General features: G+C 39.9%; 1 protein-coding gene across 2 annotated transcripts in view; it reads right to left on the bottom strand.

The window, feature by feature from the left end:
• The window catches only part of USP22 (ubiquitin specific peptidase 22), a 190,297-nt gene that overhangs the window by 11,517 nt on the left and 164,062 nt on the right, over positions 1–14,718 (bottom strand). For both annotated transcript variants that reach the window (XM_054041643.1, XM_054041644.1), the window contains 3 exons: positions 12,429–12,576; positions 3,436–3,541; positions 1,492–1,650 (listed from right to left, as the gene is read on the bottom strand). In XM_054041643.1, coding sequence (XP_053897618.1) covers positions 1,492–1,650; positions 3,436–3,541; positions 12,429–12,576 — 413 coding nt within the window. The remainder of the gene's footprint in view (positions 1–1,491; positions 1,651–3,435; positions 3,542–12,428; positions 12,577–14,718) is intronic.

Here is a 14,718-nt window from a genome sequence, read left to right as displayed (position 1 = left end):
ATCACCAGAATTTACCCACCTTTGCCTGGATTTTGCCTTTGCAGAAATCTTTATTCAAACATTAATCACTTCTCCTCACAGTTGTACTAATAAATACCCTGGTTTTACTGAATCCACAATTTTTAAAAACTTCAGGAGTTTAGAATTCTGGAGCACTATAACAGTACTCTCTTAGTCCAGGGAGCCGGAACAGATGCATCTGAATTTGGTCCTGCCATGCCGGCAGGGGACTGGACTCGATGACCTCTTGAGGTCCCTTCCAGTCCTAAAATCTATGAATCTTCAGTCACTTTTGCTGGCTCCCTATCCATCTGTATGTCCAATTCAAAATTGCCCCCGGTTTTGAAAACTCCATGAATTCGCTGCTCTCTTTCCCCTCGTGGCGTGTGTGTGGCGTGTCCACTTACATGTCTCTACCTTACAGCAGAGTAAGTATCACACTTGACAATGCACATATGCTCGATATGAAAATTAAATGTGTAACTAACTGTGCTGTGAAGCTTTTTTTCAGGTGCTTGTCCAGCTGTTTTAAGCCTCAGGAGGCTGAACCAGAGCACAAATGTAGTTCTGTCCCAGATGTGTCATTTCCCCTGTACAAAATGGTGTAAGTCAGTAGGTTTGGTTTGGTTTTAAACAACTGTCATAATAGTTGTGAATGAAAGAGTATGCCAGTCTTGTCAGGCCAACGGGACATTTTCAAAAATATATTTCTACTGGATGTTAAAACAGTAGCCCACCCTCAATAGTAGCAGTTTTTTATAACTTGAGCCAACAAAGTCAAGAGATTCTGAGTTAAGGGGTCTTCCTTAACCTTCACTCAACCATATCATGGTATTACAGCTCAGAGCAGGCAAGATTAGTATCTATTCCAACACCCTGCAATGCCCATCAGAACAGTCTGTTTGAAGGACAGTCTCAACTTTACATTTTCTTATTTAATTTCTTTTCACTTATTATGAGTGAGGTTAGTACCGGCAGGAAGTGCTGCACTGACAGCCCTGGAGACTGAAGTCCTCTATCCACATAACAAGCATGAGTAACGTAGGCTCTCTCTCACTGCACCTCAGCCAGGCCTGGAGAGCACATCTCTAAAGGTGAGTGGGCAGATAACTCTCCATGGCCCATTCAACCCATGGCTTCTCTGCAGACAGCACCAAGAAGGGGGATATTTAGTACCAATTGTATCGAAGGTTTTTGTGATATGCATACATAGCCCTGGGTGCTGGATTGAGAGCCAAACTCGTTTCTCATAGAATACAACCAATAGATAATCACATGGCAACTGATTTTGGTCACACTTTGTTAAAGATTAAAATAAAACAAACAACAAAACCAGCCACAACAAATTTAAGTGTATGATATGTACTACAAGATGGCTGAGGAATAATGTTGTTAGTTTGCTTTGCTAGTTGCCATTATTTCTTATTTGTGGACAGCAGAAGGGAGCAAGATTATTTCCCTTATCTACATTCTGTTTGCCATATGTTGTACCTTCGCAAGCAGTCTGTGAGTGTGGTGGTGCCCGATACATGGCTTTCCCCATTCACCACACTGCCGTCACTCCCCGGACTCAGTGGCCAGAATGGTGTAGAAGAGCCTGGCAAATCCAAACTGATGTCCCAGAACGGGTCTATCGTTGTAGAAACACCACTAGGAAAAAGAATGGAGTTTAGCATTTGACCCAAGGAGTTAAAAGTAACAGTCCAAAATGTATGATTTACTATATGGTATAAACTGGACATTTACTGGAAAAGGCAACCAGTTCTACTTCATCCCTACAGGGTGCTCAGACTACATAAAGTATGTCTGACAAAACAGCTGTGCTCAGTACTATATTTACACAGCCAATTCCTTTCCTGGAGATTTATTTAAAAAGCACAAAGGAAAACCACAGATTTTAGGAAATTTATTGCATGTTTTGAATGCAGGATATACATTTGCTACAGTCTACAGCTTAATGGAGTTCAGTGATTTAGAGCCAAATTGTTGGGTTCCTCTGAGATGCAGAATCTGGCCTGCATCCTGGGATGAAAGTGCTAAGGTGTTTTTATTTAGACTATTGCACTATCTGTGTTCAGACAAAAAAAGAGAACAGAAATACTCTTGATATTCAATGGTGTGCTAGTTGGAACTTCAGAGTTCACTCTACAATCTGCCATGGCACTTGGAAATTGAGATCTTAGAGCATACCAGAATCAGAAAGTACATTATATTCCTACTCATGTTTCTCTACAAGACATCTGAAGACAGACCCAGTGGCTAGAGGTGATTGGCGACGTTGCTCAGAAAGCTTTAACCTCCATTCCCTTGAACCTTTCCTTCTACCATTCAGATTTGTGCGTGATTCTTGCTTCCAAATGCTAACTTTTTTTTGTTTATGAAAGAATGTTCCACCTGTGCTCTTTATCTGCTCTTCTGGCCTCCTCCTTCCTCTAAATACCACCTCTCTTGGACTAAAAATCTAGTTTACAACTTCCCACTTTCATTCAGCTTACTAGTGCAAAATATTTGAAACGGTCAAAAGAAGAAATATGCAACATTTCAAGCTGCCAAACTTATTTTTATGCATTGAGCCGCCTGACTTTTTCTTTAACTCCCATCTTTCCTTGTTAATTTTCTTACAAATTCTGACATCAAATATTATTCTTAGTAGCGATCAGCTGTGATGATACCACATCTAGGCTACCATTGTCAGATACGGACTCTGTGGGTCCAAAAGACAAAGACTAGCATTTCACACTTTTTTCCATGATGCTCAATCATTCCTACAGTGAGATCTCTGTAGGTCAGTCCTGAAAACTGAGTACAACAACTGATTAAAATGAGCCGAGTACAACAGTCCATCTGCAAGATAGTGTAGATAGTTTGGGGAATGCAAGATAAGACCAAAAAATACGTAGTGGAGCTCCAACTCCCTGAGTGATGTTAAATGGCTTAAAGTAAGCCACCTTGTCCGATAACATAGAACAGAAAGAATTCTTCCCCTGACTCTAGTAAACCTTTATTTTCTCTTATTTAAGTTTACCTAAAGCCAGACCTCTAGCTTTCCCTCCAAAACCTAAGGCTCAGAATTGAAGAAAAATGACAATGTGGCTGCATGCAAGAGTTCTCTTACTTCAAGACTGGTACACCTGCATATTCCCTATCAAAAGAAAATTTGCCTTGGAAGTCTTCTGATTATGAATGTTGAAATTAACCAATTTTTGGTAGGCTAATCAAACTCTAACCTAAAATGCAAAATCCCATAACTTGTGATTTTTTTCCAGGCAGATTTTTCAGTACATCTTGATCTACGACACTTGCCTTTCAATTGCTTGAGTTTAGGCGATGCTGTAGTTAAACAATATGGAGCAAGAAAAAAAGACCCAGTATGACACTGCACTGTTGGATCAGCCCCATCTCGTCTGAGTGCAGAATTAACCAAATTACACTTACTGGCAGACTTGACAAGTGACATCAGACTGCAGTCCACCTGTGAAGATTTGGTCTATGATGCAGTTACAGTGGTTGGGGTTGTTGGCCTTCTTCCCATTATCGTCACCTGCAGGAAAGCAAATGAAATCTTTGTAATACATTCTCACATGTGCCCCATCAGTTCATATGGGCAGTCTGGAATCTCATATTCACTGTATATTTAAGAAAACAAGGGATCAAGAATGTGCCTCTAGTAGAGTACAAAATACGGTGGAAAGAAGTTTAAATGCAATTTTGTGTTTCAGCAGAGATGAGGCTTTAAGGTAATGTGGACATCCAGCCAATCCCAGTTCTACTCGGAGATAAGCCCACTCTTGCTTTGTAGAGAGATTCGCTTCGCTCTGTCAAGTATGAGGGTTGGTTCCAAAGCTAAAAGGTGCTGCCAAAGTGGCTAATGAAAACCACTAACAGGGCCATTGAGTGGCATATGTAGTTGAATAAACAGACGGCCTATGCTGTAGCAGCAGTGATTTCCACACAGGTATAGCACACAAGTGCGCTATTTTCTTACAAAAAGTCCTGTGGCACCTTACAGACTAACAGATGGATTGGAGCATAAGCTTTCGTGGGTGAATACCCACTTCGTCAGACGCACCCACGAAAGCTTATGCTCCAATACATCTGTTAGTCTATAAGGTGCCACAGGACTCTTTGTTGCTTTTTACAGATCCAGACTAACATGGCTACCCCTCTGATATTTTCTTACATTAATTCAGACGACAGGTTATGCAGAGATGAAGATAATGGCTATTTTTAACCGTGCTTCCTTAATCAGCTTGCCAGAGCAAAAGACTAAAGTTGTGTTAAGGCTCCATTAACCTTCAGTCTGATGCCTATACCCCTATCCTTTCATCATAAACACTGTCCTTGTGTTCTGAAGTTTTCATCAGTAAGAAAATGAAAGATAGTCTAGCCTCCCAGAGAGCATTTACTATAAGATAAAGTCATGTCTACTTCAAGCTTATTCATGGAGAGACTAAAGCTTCTCTGCTTTCCAGTAGGTGAAAGTGCATACCCACCTTCTAAGCATTGCTGCCAATAACGTATGCATTGGAGGCATAGCAATCGGCTTTGTGACTTGGATCCTAATGGCATTAACTGAATGCAGCATTCATAAAGGTTTGGTCTAGCAATCACAATGCAGGTCTGATTACCAAGAACTCTAAAATACAAATCTCTGCTCTGATACACATTCTTTTTGCAGCTTTGGGCAATTCTTAGCCTCTGTGCCTCAGTTTCCTCATTACTAAAATTACTACATTTACTTTTCAACCTTACAAGGTTGTTGTGAGGATGAATCAAAGTCTGCGAAGTGCTTACTCCTGTATCTATAGTAGGGTTTTTGTGGTTGAAACAACACATACACATGGGTGGAACTAGTTCACAACAGCTTGTAACTATTTCGTAAAGTATGGAAATTTTTTCCAAAATCCTATTATAACAGAGGCTGCTAGCACAACTAGAATTAGGTTTTTGTCAGGTTTCATAGTATCTATCCAGTTAAAAAAAGAAGTGAAAACACTAAAAATTGGTTTAAACTATATTTTAAGTTTCGGAAATGAAATACACCTCTACCCCGATATAATGCGACCCGATATAACACGAATTCAGATACAACGCAGTAAAGCAGCGCTCCGGGGGGCGGGCCTGTGCACTCCAGTGGATCAAAGCAAGTTTGACAATGTGTTTTCACCTATAACGTGGTAAGATTTTTTGGCTCCTGAGGACAGCGTTATATTGGGGTAGAGGTGTACTAAGGAGGCCTAGCACTCAATCAACAGAGCTCCTTAAAAAAAAAAAAGGGGGGGGGGGGGGATTTTCAATCACCAGGACAAAAGAGCAAACTAAAAGCACACAAAAGCAGAAAAAATTAGAGTTACATTTCAGGTACTTTAATTTGGCTTTGACTGTTTACAATAATCTAACAGCAACAGATTTTAAAACTGAAATTATGGAAAATTGTTGAAAATATGAATTGATTGACTGACAAAAGTTCCAACCTGTGCTAATGTGGAATAAATGAGATAAGACCATAAGAATGGCCATACTGGGGTCAGACCAAAGGTCCGTCTAGCCCAGTATCCTGTCTTCTGACAGTGGCCAATGTCAGGTGCCCAAGAGGAAATGACAGAACAGGTAATCATCAAGTGATCCATCCCTGCCCATCCTGGTTAATAGATGAGAATTACTTAGCCACACTGGGTCTTTTAGGTCAATTATATTCTACATGGCTCAGAGAAGTTCTCAGAGATTCTGCTGCTTCTTGCCTTACAGGTACTTCTGGTCACTAAAACATACTCAGGAATCGTTTGCAAGAAAGAGAAACAAATGGCTTAAGTAAATAACATTTTTTAAAAAAGTTAGAATACTGTATATACATTTCAAGTAGATTTACAGTCTAGTTTTAGAACAAAGTGCTCTTGGCTGAAAGTTGCTTCAGCCCCTACCTTGGGAATTTTATGATTAGAGTTTCAACATGTGGATTTCCAAAATATAGGTTTCAGTTAATGTATCCTGAACCTAGAACCTTCAGGATTTTTAAAAGGTTTAAATTATGCTCAAAGGTCAAATCAACCTAATGAATTCTTAAAGAATATAAAACCTTGCTGTTCACCTTTATAAAAGACCATTTATAATTTGTAACACTACACATGGATTTTAATAATGATTTAAGGTATTTTAATCTTCATTTTTAAATCTGCATTTCAATTCCCCTTTAAAGACACTGTAGAGATAGTTACGTCACTATAATCCCACCATCTGAAATTGATTTCCTCCCCTTTTCTTGTTTTGGAGTGGGCAGAAGCAGAGAAACAGGCTCTACAGATTTTCATTGGCCCTCAGGTAATGTCCCTGCTGCATACTTTAATAGACAGCCATTGCTGCCCACAGGAGAATAAGAATACTCCCTTTTCAATTACACAAGTCAATTAGGCTCAGTGATGAGGGGGTCTCAAAAGAGTATCTTGCAAGCTTGTTCACAGCTAAACAGAAGGGGCATTACCACTCACATCATTTCCCATGACATCTGGTTGGAAAGAAGGAAAAAAATAATACTGCCGCCTCCTTGCACTTGTCAATATATATCTATATCTATCTATCTATAATAAAGGAACTGAGAAGAGGCAGGGAGAGGAAACATATTATGCATCTGAATACTAGCAGCTGCAACTGATTGTGCTGTTGTAGTTAAGGTTGTATTCAGCATATTTATCATATCATGCGGTTAATTCTACATTCACAGGCTTATACAACAGCCATAACAAATCACACCACGTACAACAGTAATTTCTTATAAAAGAAATCAGCCAAAGTAGGTAAGAGGTTTTTTTTATTTAAAAAAAACAAAACAAAACACCACACCCCACAATTGCTTGAATATACGCATATACAAATTGCTCTGATTAAATCATAAAGGTGTGTCCCTTCCCCCCCTCCCACTGTTAAACAGCTTGGATTTAGATTAAATGTAAACATTCTATAATCAGTCTAATAGTGTAATCATTTCCTTAATTTGGAAAACTGAAAGAGTGGCTACAGTTCACAAGTAGTAGTTCCTTTAACTATATTAGATGTTCCTTCATATGCATACTAGATACTTTTATAGAAAGGCCATCAAATAATCATCAGCAAACATTATAGTAGCATTTGCATGTTCATTTCTCCAGAGTCTGACACTTCTTTAAAGGTATTACATTGCTTTGTCTTACATCCGTAGTTTTTTATTTTTAACTAAAAAGGGGACACATCAGAAATTAATTCCACCATCTTAACTTTGGAGATGTGCTATGAACACATGCTTGTTCCATACCTCTGTTGAAAAGTTCCATTCTCACAAGCAGGCAGTACTTACTGAAACTTAGAAGACTAGAAGTTTTGCAGATTTCTCTCCCTTACCTGCTCACAAGAACTGGGCAGAGTCAGGCAGAATGCGTGACAGTACAGTGCAATGTGCACACCCCTGATCCCCAAACCCAGAATTCTGGATTTGCTGTATGTCACTTAGAATCCAAACTTCTCAGCTACGTGGCAAACCTTGTCAGGGGGGTAGGTGCTGACAGGTTCTTCAGAATCAGGAGAAAATATGTATAACGTTAGGCTCAACATCAGACCTGTCAATTTTGACAATGACCCTTTAAAATTACTGGGCTGTAAAAGCTAGCGTCTAAACAGTAATGTTATTTGAATTTAATTTTTGTATGCAGTATTCTACTGCATTTTGAAAATGCAACTACTGTAATGGACCAGCTTTTGTTCATAGTTCAATCTGCTCAGTTTGTTATATGCCATACTACAGCTCAGTATGTTTTCTTTTAGTGACTCAGGCATGCATCTGCTGCTACCAATTTGTGCCTGTACTACACTTTGCTGCTTGGTTGGGGGTGTCCTTGCAACAAGAAAGGTCAGTCAGTGGGGGCTTTCATCTTTAACGGGGACCTCCATAGGCCTGAATTTCAACCTTTAACTGTGGTCTTGCACATAAGGGCTGGCCCACATATGGAGCTATTCCAGTATAACTGTTCTACTGTTCCAGCATAACCCCACATGTGGACTCTTATCCTAGGTTTAGCAAATCCACACATGGAGTTATTCCAGACTAACTACTGTGCTTTAAATTCACACCCTACCTTAATCTGAAGGAACTTTCAAGTGCAGCCAAGACCTAAAGAAGAAAGAGAAACTAACTAGGTACAAATTATCCTAAGTTCTGCTATACCATTTCTGGGATACATACTAGGTAGAAACAAAAAATGTTCAGATGTCATCAGCTCCATTTTTCAGGGGAGCTTGTAGGATGGGAGCTCTTAGGTGGATTTCTTTCAAAGAAGGGGTCATTGAGATTAGTCTGATGTCACCTTAAAGCTAATTTTACAAATTTTCAGGCAGGGCAGCATTATACATTTGTACTTTTCTCTAATACAAATGTAGAGATTTGCAAATCCCAGAGAATCCCACATCAAATACTGGGTTAAGCTGTGAACAATGCCTTTACATCTGGGCTACTGCATAACTGTATAAAAACGTATGCAATAGAGGTCAGGGAACTGTTCTACACATTTTCTGTACCTTCTTCAGCTCAGCTCAAGACTTTAAAGTCTGCAGATTAATTTGTCATACATGGTTATTTAGAGGTCCAAGTCTGAAATTTATGGTCTTAAGATACATGCCAATGGACTGCCTCGTGTCCAGTTTACTCCTCAGGCAAAGTGCAAGATGGGAAAACAGAGCAAGATCTCACTGCCTGCCCAAGGCAGTCTGAGCTTTAAACCCACTTTGTCTTGTTGAGAGGATAAGATCCAATAAAGAACAAAGCCTGAATCTCAACAGTGAACAAGGTGGTGGAAGTGGCCCTCAGCTACAGCATCTGCAAGTGCCCAGATACGATGCTGCCATAATAACGTAACCATTAAAATTACCCTGGCTAGTGACGCCGAGACAAAGAACATTGCCATTTATTAACCTGCATGATCTGCTGAAAATGCTTAGGAGCCCAAATAAGGGTTTTTTAAAGCTAGAGGCAGAAGACAGTAATGCACCATTCAGACTTCAGGTAAGGGTCAGGTGCCACCATGAAGCTACTGGATTACCTCTTTTCAAGGACAGAGCAGTATGCGTTCTGAGAAGAGGAAAGGAAGAGTAGTAATCAACAATTCACCAGTTTTGTCTCCCCAAAGACTCTCTCTTTTGCTAATCCATCCTTTCGGCTGGTGAGAGCTCAATCTAGCTCCCTTTCCAACATGTCAATGCTGCTTTTTGGATTGGCCCATTGGAAAGGAATGGTGTACAAGGCACAGGTGCTACACAAGCAGGCCTGATTCTCAGTTACTCTAAGTTACTTTTATGCTATCCTAGCAGCAGAAAGAGGCTTTAAAGTGGGGAAAAAAAACAGACCCCTGAGAATACCTATGCTTAGAGGCCTTTCCTGGCCAATGTAGAGCTGGCATAAAGGCTCTCTACCAGCCCTGCTCCCTGGCATGGACGGTGAATCAGGAGCATGGCTGGAGTGCACTGGTGTACGATTATTCCGTGTTTCCCAGGGCATTAGGGGACAATGGGAAACAGAGCATAAATTAAACCAGCTTCAGAGTTTCTCTGACTTATGTCAGGGGTCAGGCAGGCTCCTGCATGGCCTGAGAATACATAGCTTTTAGCCACCTTAATTACACACTTCCATGATCCCCCTTTCCACTTGAAGTGAAGAAAAGGGTAACTCAAAATCAGTGCCTCTCTCTCCAGCTTGGGGCCCAAACAAATCCACACCACTCAACATACTATTTTCCTGAAGACCGTCAGGCCGGCCTAGATATGGACCTTTAGCTTCTTAGGTGTATACTGGGTCTGAAACAGTGCTGTAACGTTTAATTTTTACTTCCTCTAAATATTGGTGGCCTACGTTTTACTATTCAAGCGCGAAATGGAGTGTGCACATAAGATACTCCAAACCTCCCTCTGTTCTCAGGGTGAAGTGGACAGTGCTCTAAGAAGCTGGGGAGAGAGTATGGGGAAAAGATAAAAGATTAATCTACACCAAATAGCTCCACTACCCCTCACTATAGTAGTTGAGCAATTATGCAGTTTTCGGCATCAAGGCACCATGAAATTTGGGGGATTCCAAATTGATGGTCAGTAGTGACAGAGCGCTGCCCAGCAGCAGGGGCCCTGAACAAAGAAGTAGTGTTTGTGACTCCACACTCCAAATATTTTGATGGTAATATTTGAGGTAGATTGCTACGGAACTGCAAGCCTCAAAAGCTCTGTCTATCCAATCTGAATTTACACTACTGGCACAGGAGGAATATCTGATTAGTGCAGCATTAGTATGCATAATCTCACTAGCAGCGGTATTTTATGAGTACATAAATATATGTAACAGGACGGTTTTCACATTATATAGCCAAACAACCCATTTCCTCCTGAAACAGTTTAAAGGGTGTCCATACTAGCCTCCTGGTTTGTGCAGGAATCAGACAGTTCAATAACTATCTGACTGTACCATTTACCTCGCAACGACGCAGTCTGCAAACCTACATCATCCCCTAAGGATGCCTCCGTTTCTTCAGAAATTGAGCTTTAGAAACATAGATGTCATGGTCCTGGCATCTACACTTCACCATTTACAGTATTATAATACAGTTTGATTTACCTGCATGGATGTAACCAAACCTTGGTGTACCTGTTGCACAGCACTGATCTAAAGCTAGCATTGGACAACATGGTAAACTATATAGTATAGCTGGAACCTTACTGACAGCTTGAAAAAGCTCAAGAGAGATGTGAAATGCTCCCACATTCATCTGAATGAAATAGCTCTGAACCCTAATGACAATTTGAATGTCCTCTATTGCCACTGAGTATTTTAACAGAGCTATGCAGCCACTGTACTTCACTGCTTGGTTGGAAAGGGAAAACTTTCTCCTAGGCCTGTGGTGTAAAACACCCTTGGCTTGAATAAATTTCTGGCAGAGTGGGTGGGTGGAGAAGAGTAGAAAGCTTCTGTGATGGGCTGAATTGATCCAGAGGTTTTAGCAGTGGTGAGGGAATCTTGGGGAAGGCTCATTCTAGAGTTAGTTCCGTAAGGTTTATCACATAGGTACGTTACCTAAAGTTACTACTTGACTCTCAGTTGACAAAATATTTTCAGATACTTGAAGTTTAATATTAAAAAGATTATAGGGACCTTTGCTGGCAGCTGCAAGCTTTCTCATTACAGTTTCAGGGAGAAAGTTGCCATTCTCATTTAGACTTGTCAATAAAAGCCCAAGAAATATGAAGTGGCTCGTAGCTAACAGATGAAGAAGCGTCAAGATTTGTAAGATCAATGATTCCGAGACTTTAAAAAGTCCAAAAGAAAAGTGTTCATGTTTCCAGACTGCTTCTTCAGGATAAACAGAAAATGAGGCCAAAGTCCAGATAGAATCTATTACTTACATACACAGACACCCATTCCCTCTCTTTGGGAAGATACCTTGTCTATTATTAATCTGAACAAATACATTCATTGTAATTACCCAGTATATTCAAACTTGCATTCCATAATGTACAAGGGTATTTCAAAGATAAAAGCCAGACATCAAGACATCTCAGGGAAGCAGTGGTATTCTTCCCTCTGATAGTCCTCCTCTTGTAAACCTCAAAACTCATTTGAGGCGTTTTGTAAAAGTACTGTGTACGCCTACAGTGCTCTACAACTTCAAAAACAGCAGCATCTAACATTTAAAGCAGCAGATTGTTTTAAGTGCAATAACACCTCGTATCTAAATCAAATGAGTGACAAGACAATAAATTTAGACTTATGGAGTATCAATTCCCTTTATGCACATCAAATAACTAGTTTAGCTAACTGTGGGTCAGTCAAACAAGGTTACATATACAGTATATTCTCTTCAGTTCATAGATTTTGTATCTTAAACCTTTCTTAAAATCTTGTTAGTTCATCTTTAAAAATGCGCTAATGAACACTTCAGCACTGAAGGGATTTTGAGGTAAGGGTTCCATTCGCTCTTCCATTCGTAGTCTGTTAAATTGTTGTGTATCACAAATACAGTACTATAATATTTAAGCAAAACAGTCTTGGACACTTACTTTGCCTCCTTTTGTGTGTTTAGTCAGTACCTTATTGATGCATTGAATAAGAGTTTAAAATACCTCAAGTATAAATAGAATTTGGATGGCAATTTAAATTACAAGATACTGACTCACATAACCAATAAGAAAAGGGCAAGCTCGTGACTCAAACCAATATGTGCTCGCTCTCTCTCTAAATGTGGGTATTTTGGCAGGAGGAAAAGTCTGTTTGATAGATGTATATGAGAAACGCAAAAACACATTTAAAAAAGACTTGCTAAATAGGGAGAATACTGTGCTGGAAGACCGTTTACCCCACTTAAGAAGAGATCTCTAACTTTTTTTGATTCACTATTCCTTGTTCATTGACATGCCAGTACAAGCCTTACCTTTGCAGTGTCTGTGTAGCACATCTAATGCAGCAATGAGGAACTCGTGTGCATCCTGTTGCTCGTACCCTGCTAAATGCCGTGCATGCGTCCATACCAGGTGCAATAACCTATATGGAATGTGAGGAGATCGGTGCCCAGAGTAAAACTGCTCAAAGCAAAGAAAAGGACATGATTGTTAACATGATACACAGTCTCTGTGCACTTAGCCATAAAAGAAGTTAGTGACTGGAATTAGGCAACTGAAGTTGAATGAAACTTTAGTTTTGACAATCTCACACTGAAATGTTCAGGGTTGTGTGTTTTTTTTTTTTTTTTTTTTTAATATATAAACAGATCCTCCAAGTAAGTGGTTTGAGAACAGAATACACTGGACACATAATTTAAGTTATAGGCACCTTTTATAGTTTTCATTCTTGCAGCTTCCTGTTTTTGTGGTCATTAGCCTGCATTATGAGTAATGTCATACTGAGGACAGAAATGATCAGTACTCAAATCTGCTTACTCTGGAGAGCACGCTGGAATCTCTAAAAACGTATTTGCTCTAGTTTGAAGACATACCCACACATGTAAGGAGTCAACAAGCATATCTGTACCTTCTAAACTTATGCAGAATTAGGAAAAACAACAACAGTAGAGGCCACTGGAAAAAATAAATCAATGTTTACTATTAACTACCCCTAGATACCAATGTATGGTAATTGCTGGCGAGTAGTGGCCACTACACACTTAGGTCTGTATATAAGGGGAAATTTACTGGAATATACATACCAGTATGTCATGTACTGCTGTCAAAGCAACATAAGCTAAACCAGAAAAGGGTATTTTTATTCCTGAGTAAGTGTGTCCACATGGGAAGTTACACCAGTATAACTATACTGCTATAGTTATAGCAGCATAGATTTGCTGGTAAATTTCCATACACAGATAATCTCTGTGTCAAGAGTTCCTCCTGTAAATAGAAAAGTTCAATTCCAAATTTACTAACAGAAGTGACATTTCATTTCAAACAAGTGAAACATGTATCATTTGACCTCCCCTGACCTTTGAAGAAACGTGCCCTGCAAGGCCATGCTAACTGTTGACAAGACCTCAATAAGTGACACTACTGTTTATGTCTGAGGTATATTTTCCAACAAAACTCTTCCATCACATAAAAAAGAATATGCAGAGGATTAAAAAAAAAAAAAAAGCAACATGGGTTATCTCACTACTGTGGGGAGAATTTTTTTTTATTATTATTATTTCTGGGTTTCTCTTTGCTCTTTTCCTGTGAGCTTTTTCACACCAGTAAAATTGCAAAAACTGTGCTGCAAAGCTGGCTAGAGGAATTGTACTGTCTCTTTTGGGGTTAGCTGTAGTTGAAACAGTCTAGATTATTTTTTCACTAGTCCTCATTTCTGTATAAAGCTCTGCTGTCTTGTCAAATTTCTCTGCAAATAAAGTTCTCTTCTTCGATAAGCCACTATCTTCTCAACAAGAAACTAGATCACTGCAGCCCAACAATGCAAAAAAGCCTTCTATAAATAAAAGGATCAATAGGTAACTCTGATGCCAACAAGAATGACACCAGGAGACTGGAGCGGTAATTGAAATCTGCTGATGCAGCTACTGTTCAACATTATTCAGGAAACTGCAGCAATAAAACTTCTCTGTTCTGTCACTCCTGCAATTAGTCTCAGAGCTCTCTGGTCATTTTAACCAAGAGCACTCTCCATAATTACTCCACTGCAGACACTAGACCTGCCAGCAGATTTTACATTCTTTAGTGCTTCATTAGGATGAAAGGAATCTAAAAGAAACTATCAAATTATTGGCTATTACCATATGGAAACTGGAAACACACCCAATCATAGTACTGGTAAAAATATACAGTACAAAAGCGTCTCTCATACTATATTTAGTAATGCTCCCTATGCCTTTTACTTAGCAAATTTTTACTACTTACAGACAAGGATGCTGGAACAATTTGTATAGTGGGGGTGCTGAAAGCTATCGAACCCAAACTGTAAATCCTGTATATAATGGAAACCACTTCAAGCCAGGGTGACCAGATGTCCCATTTTTAAAGGGACAGTCGTGTACTTAAGCCCTCCTACAGATGTCCTGACTTTTTCTTAAAAATGGGCAAATTGTCCCATATTTTCTGCTGTCCCGCCCCCAACAATATTGGTGGGTCCCGCTGCTGGCTGGATCCCTGCTCACCAGCCGCCCACCCACTAGCAGCGAGGGGGGCTCCAGTGGCTGACAATGGGGGTGGGCGTGCAAGGCTGGTGGCGGGGCAAAGATG

Source organism: Malaclemys terrapin, chromosome 10 (genome assembly GCF_027887155.1).
Source record: "Malaclemys terrapin pileata isolate rMalTer1 chromosome 10, rMalTer1.hap1, whole genome shotgun sequence".
In the NCBI taxonomy this organism is placed as follows: Eukaryota; Metazoa; Chordata; order Testudines; family Emydidae; genus Malaclemys; species Malaclemys terrapin.
This window is presented reverse-complemented; position numbering and strand designations above follow the sequence as displayed.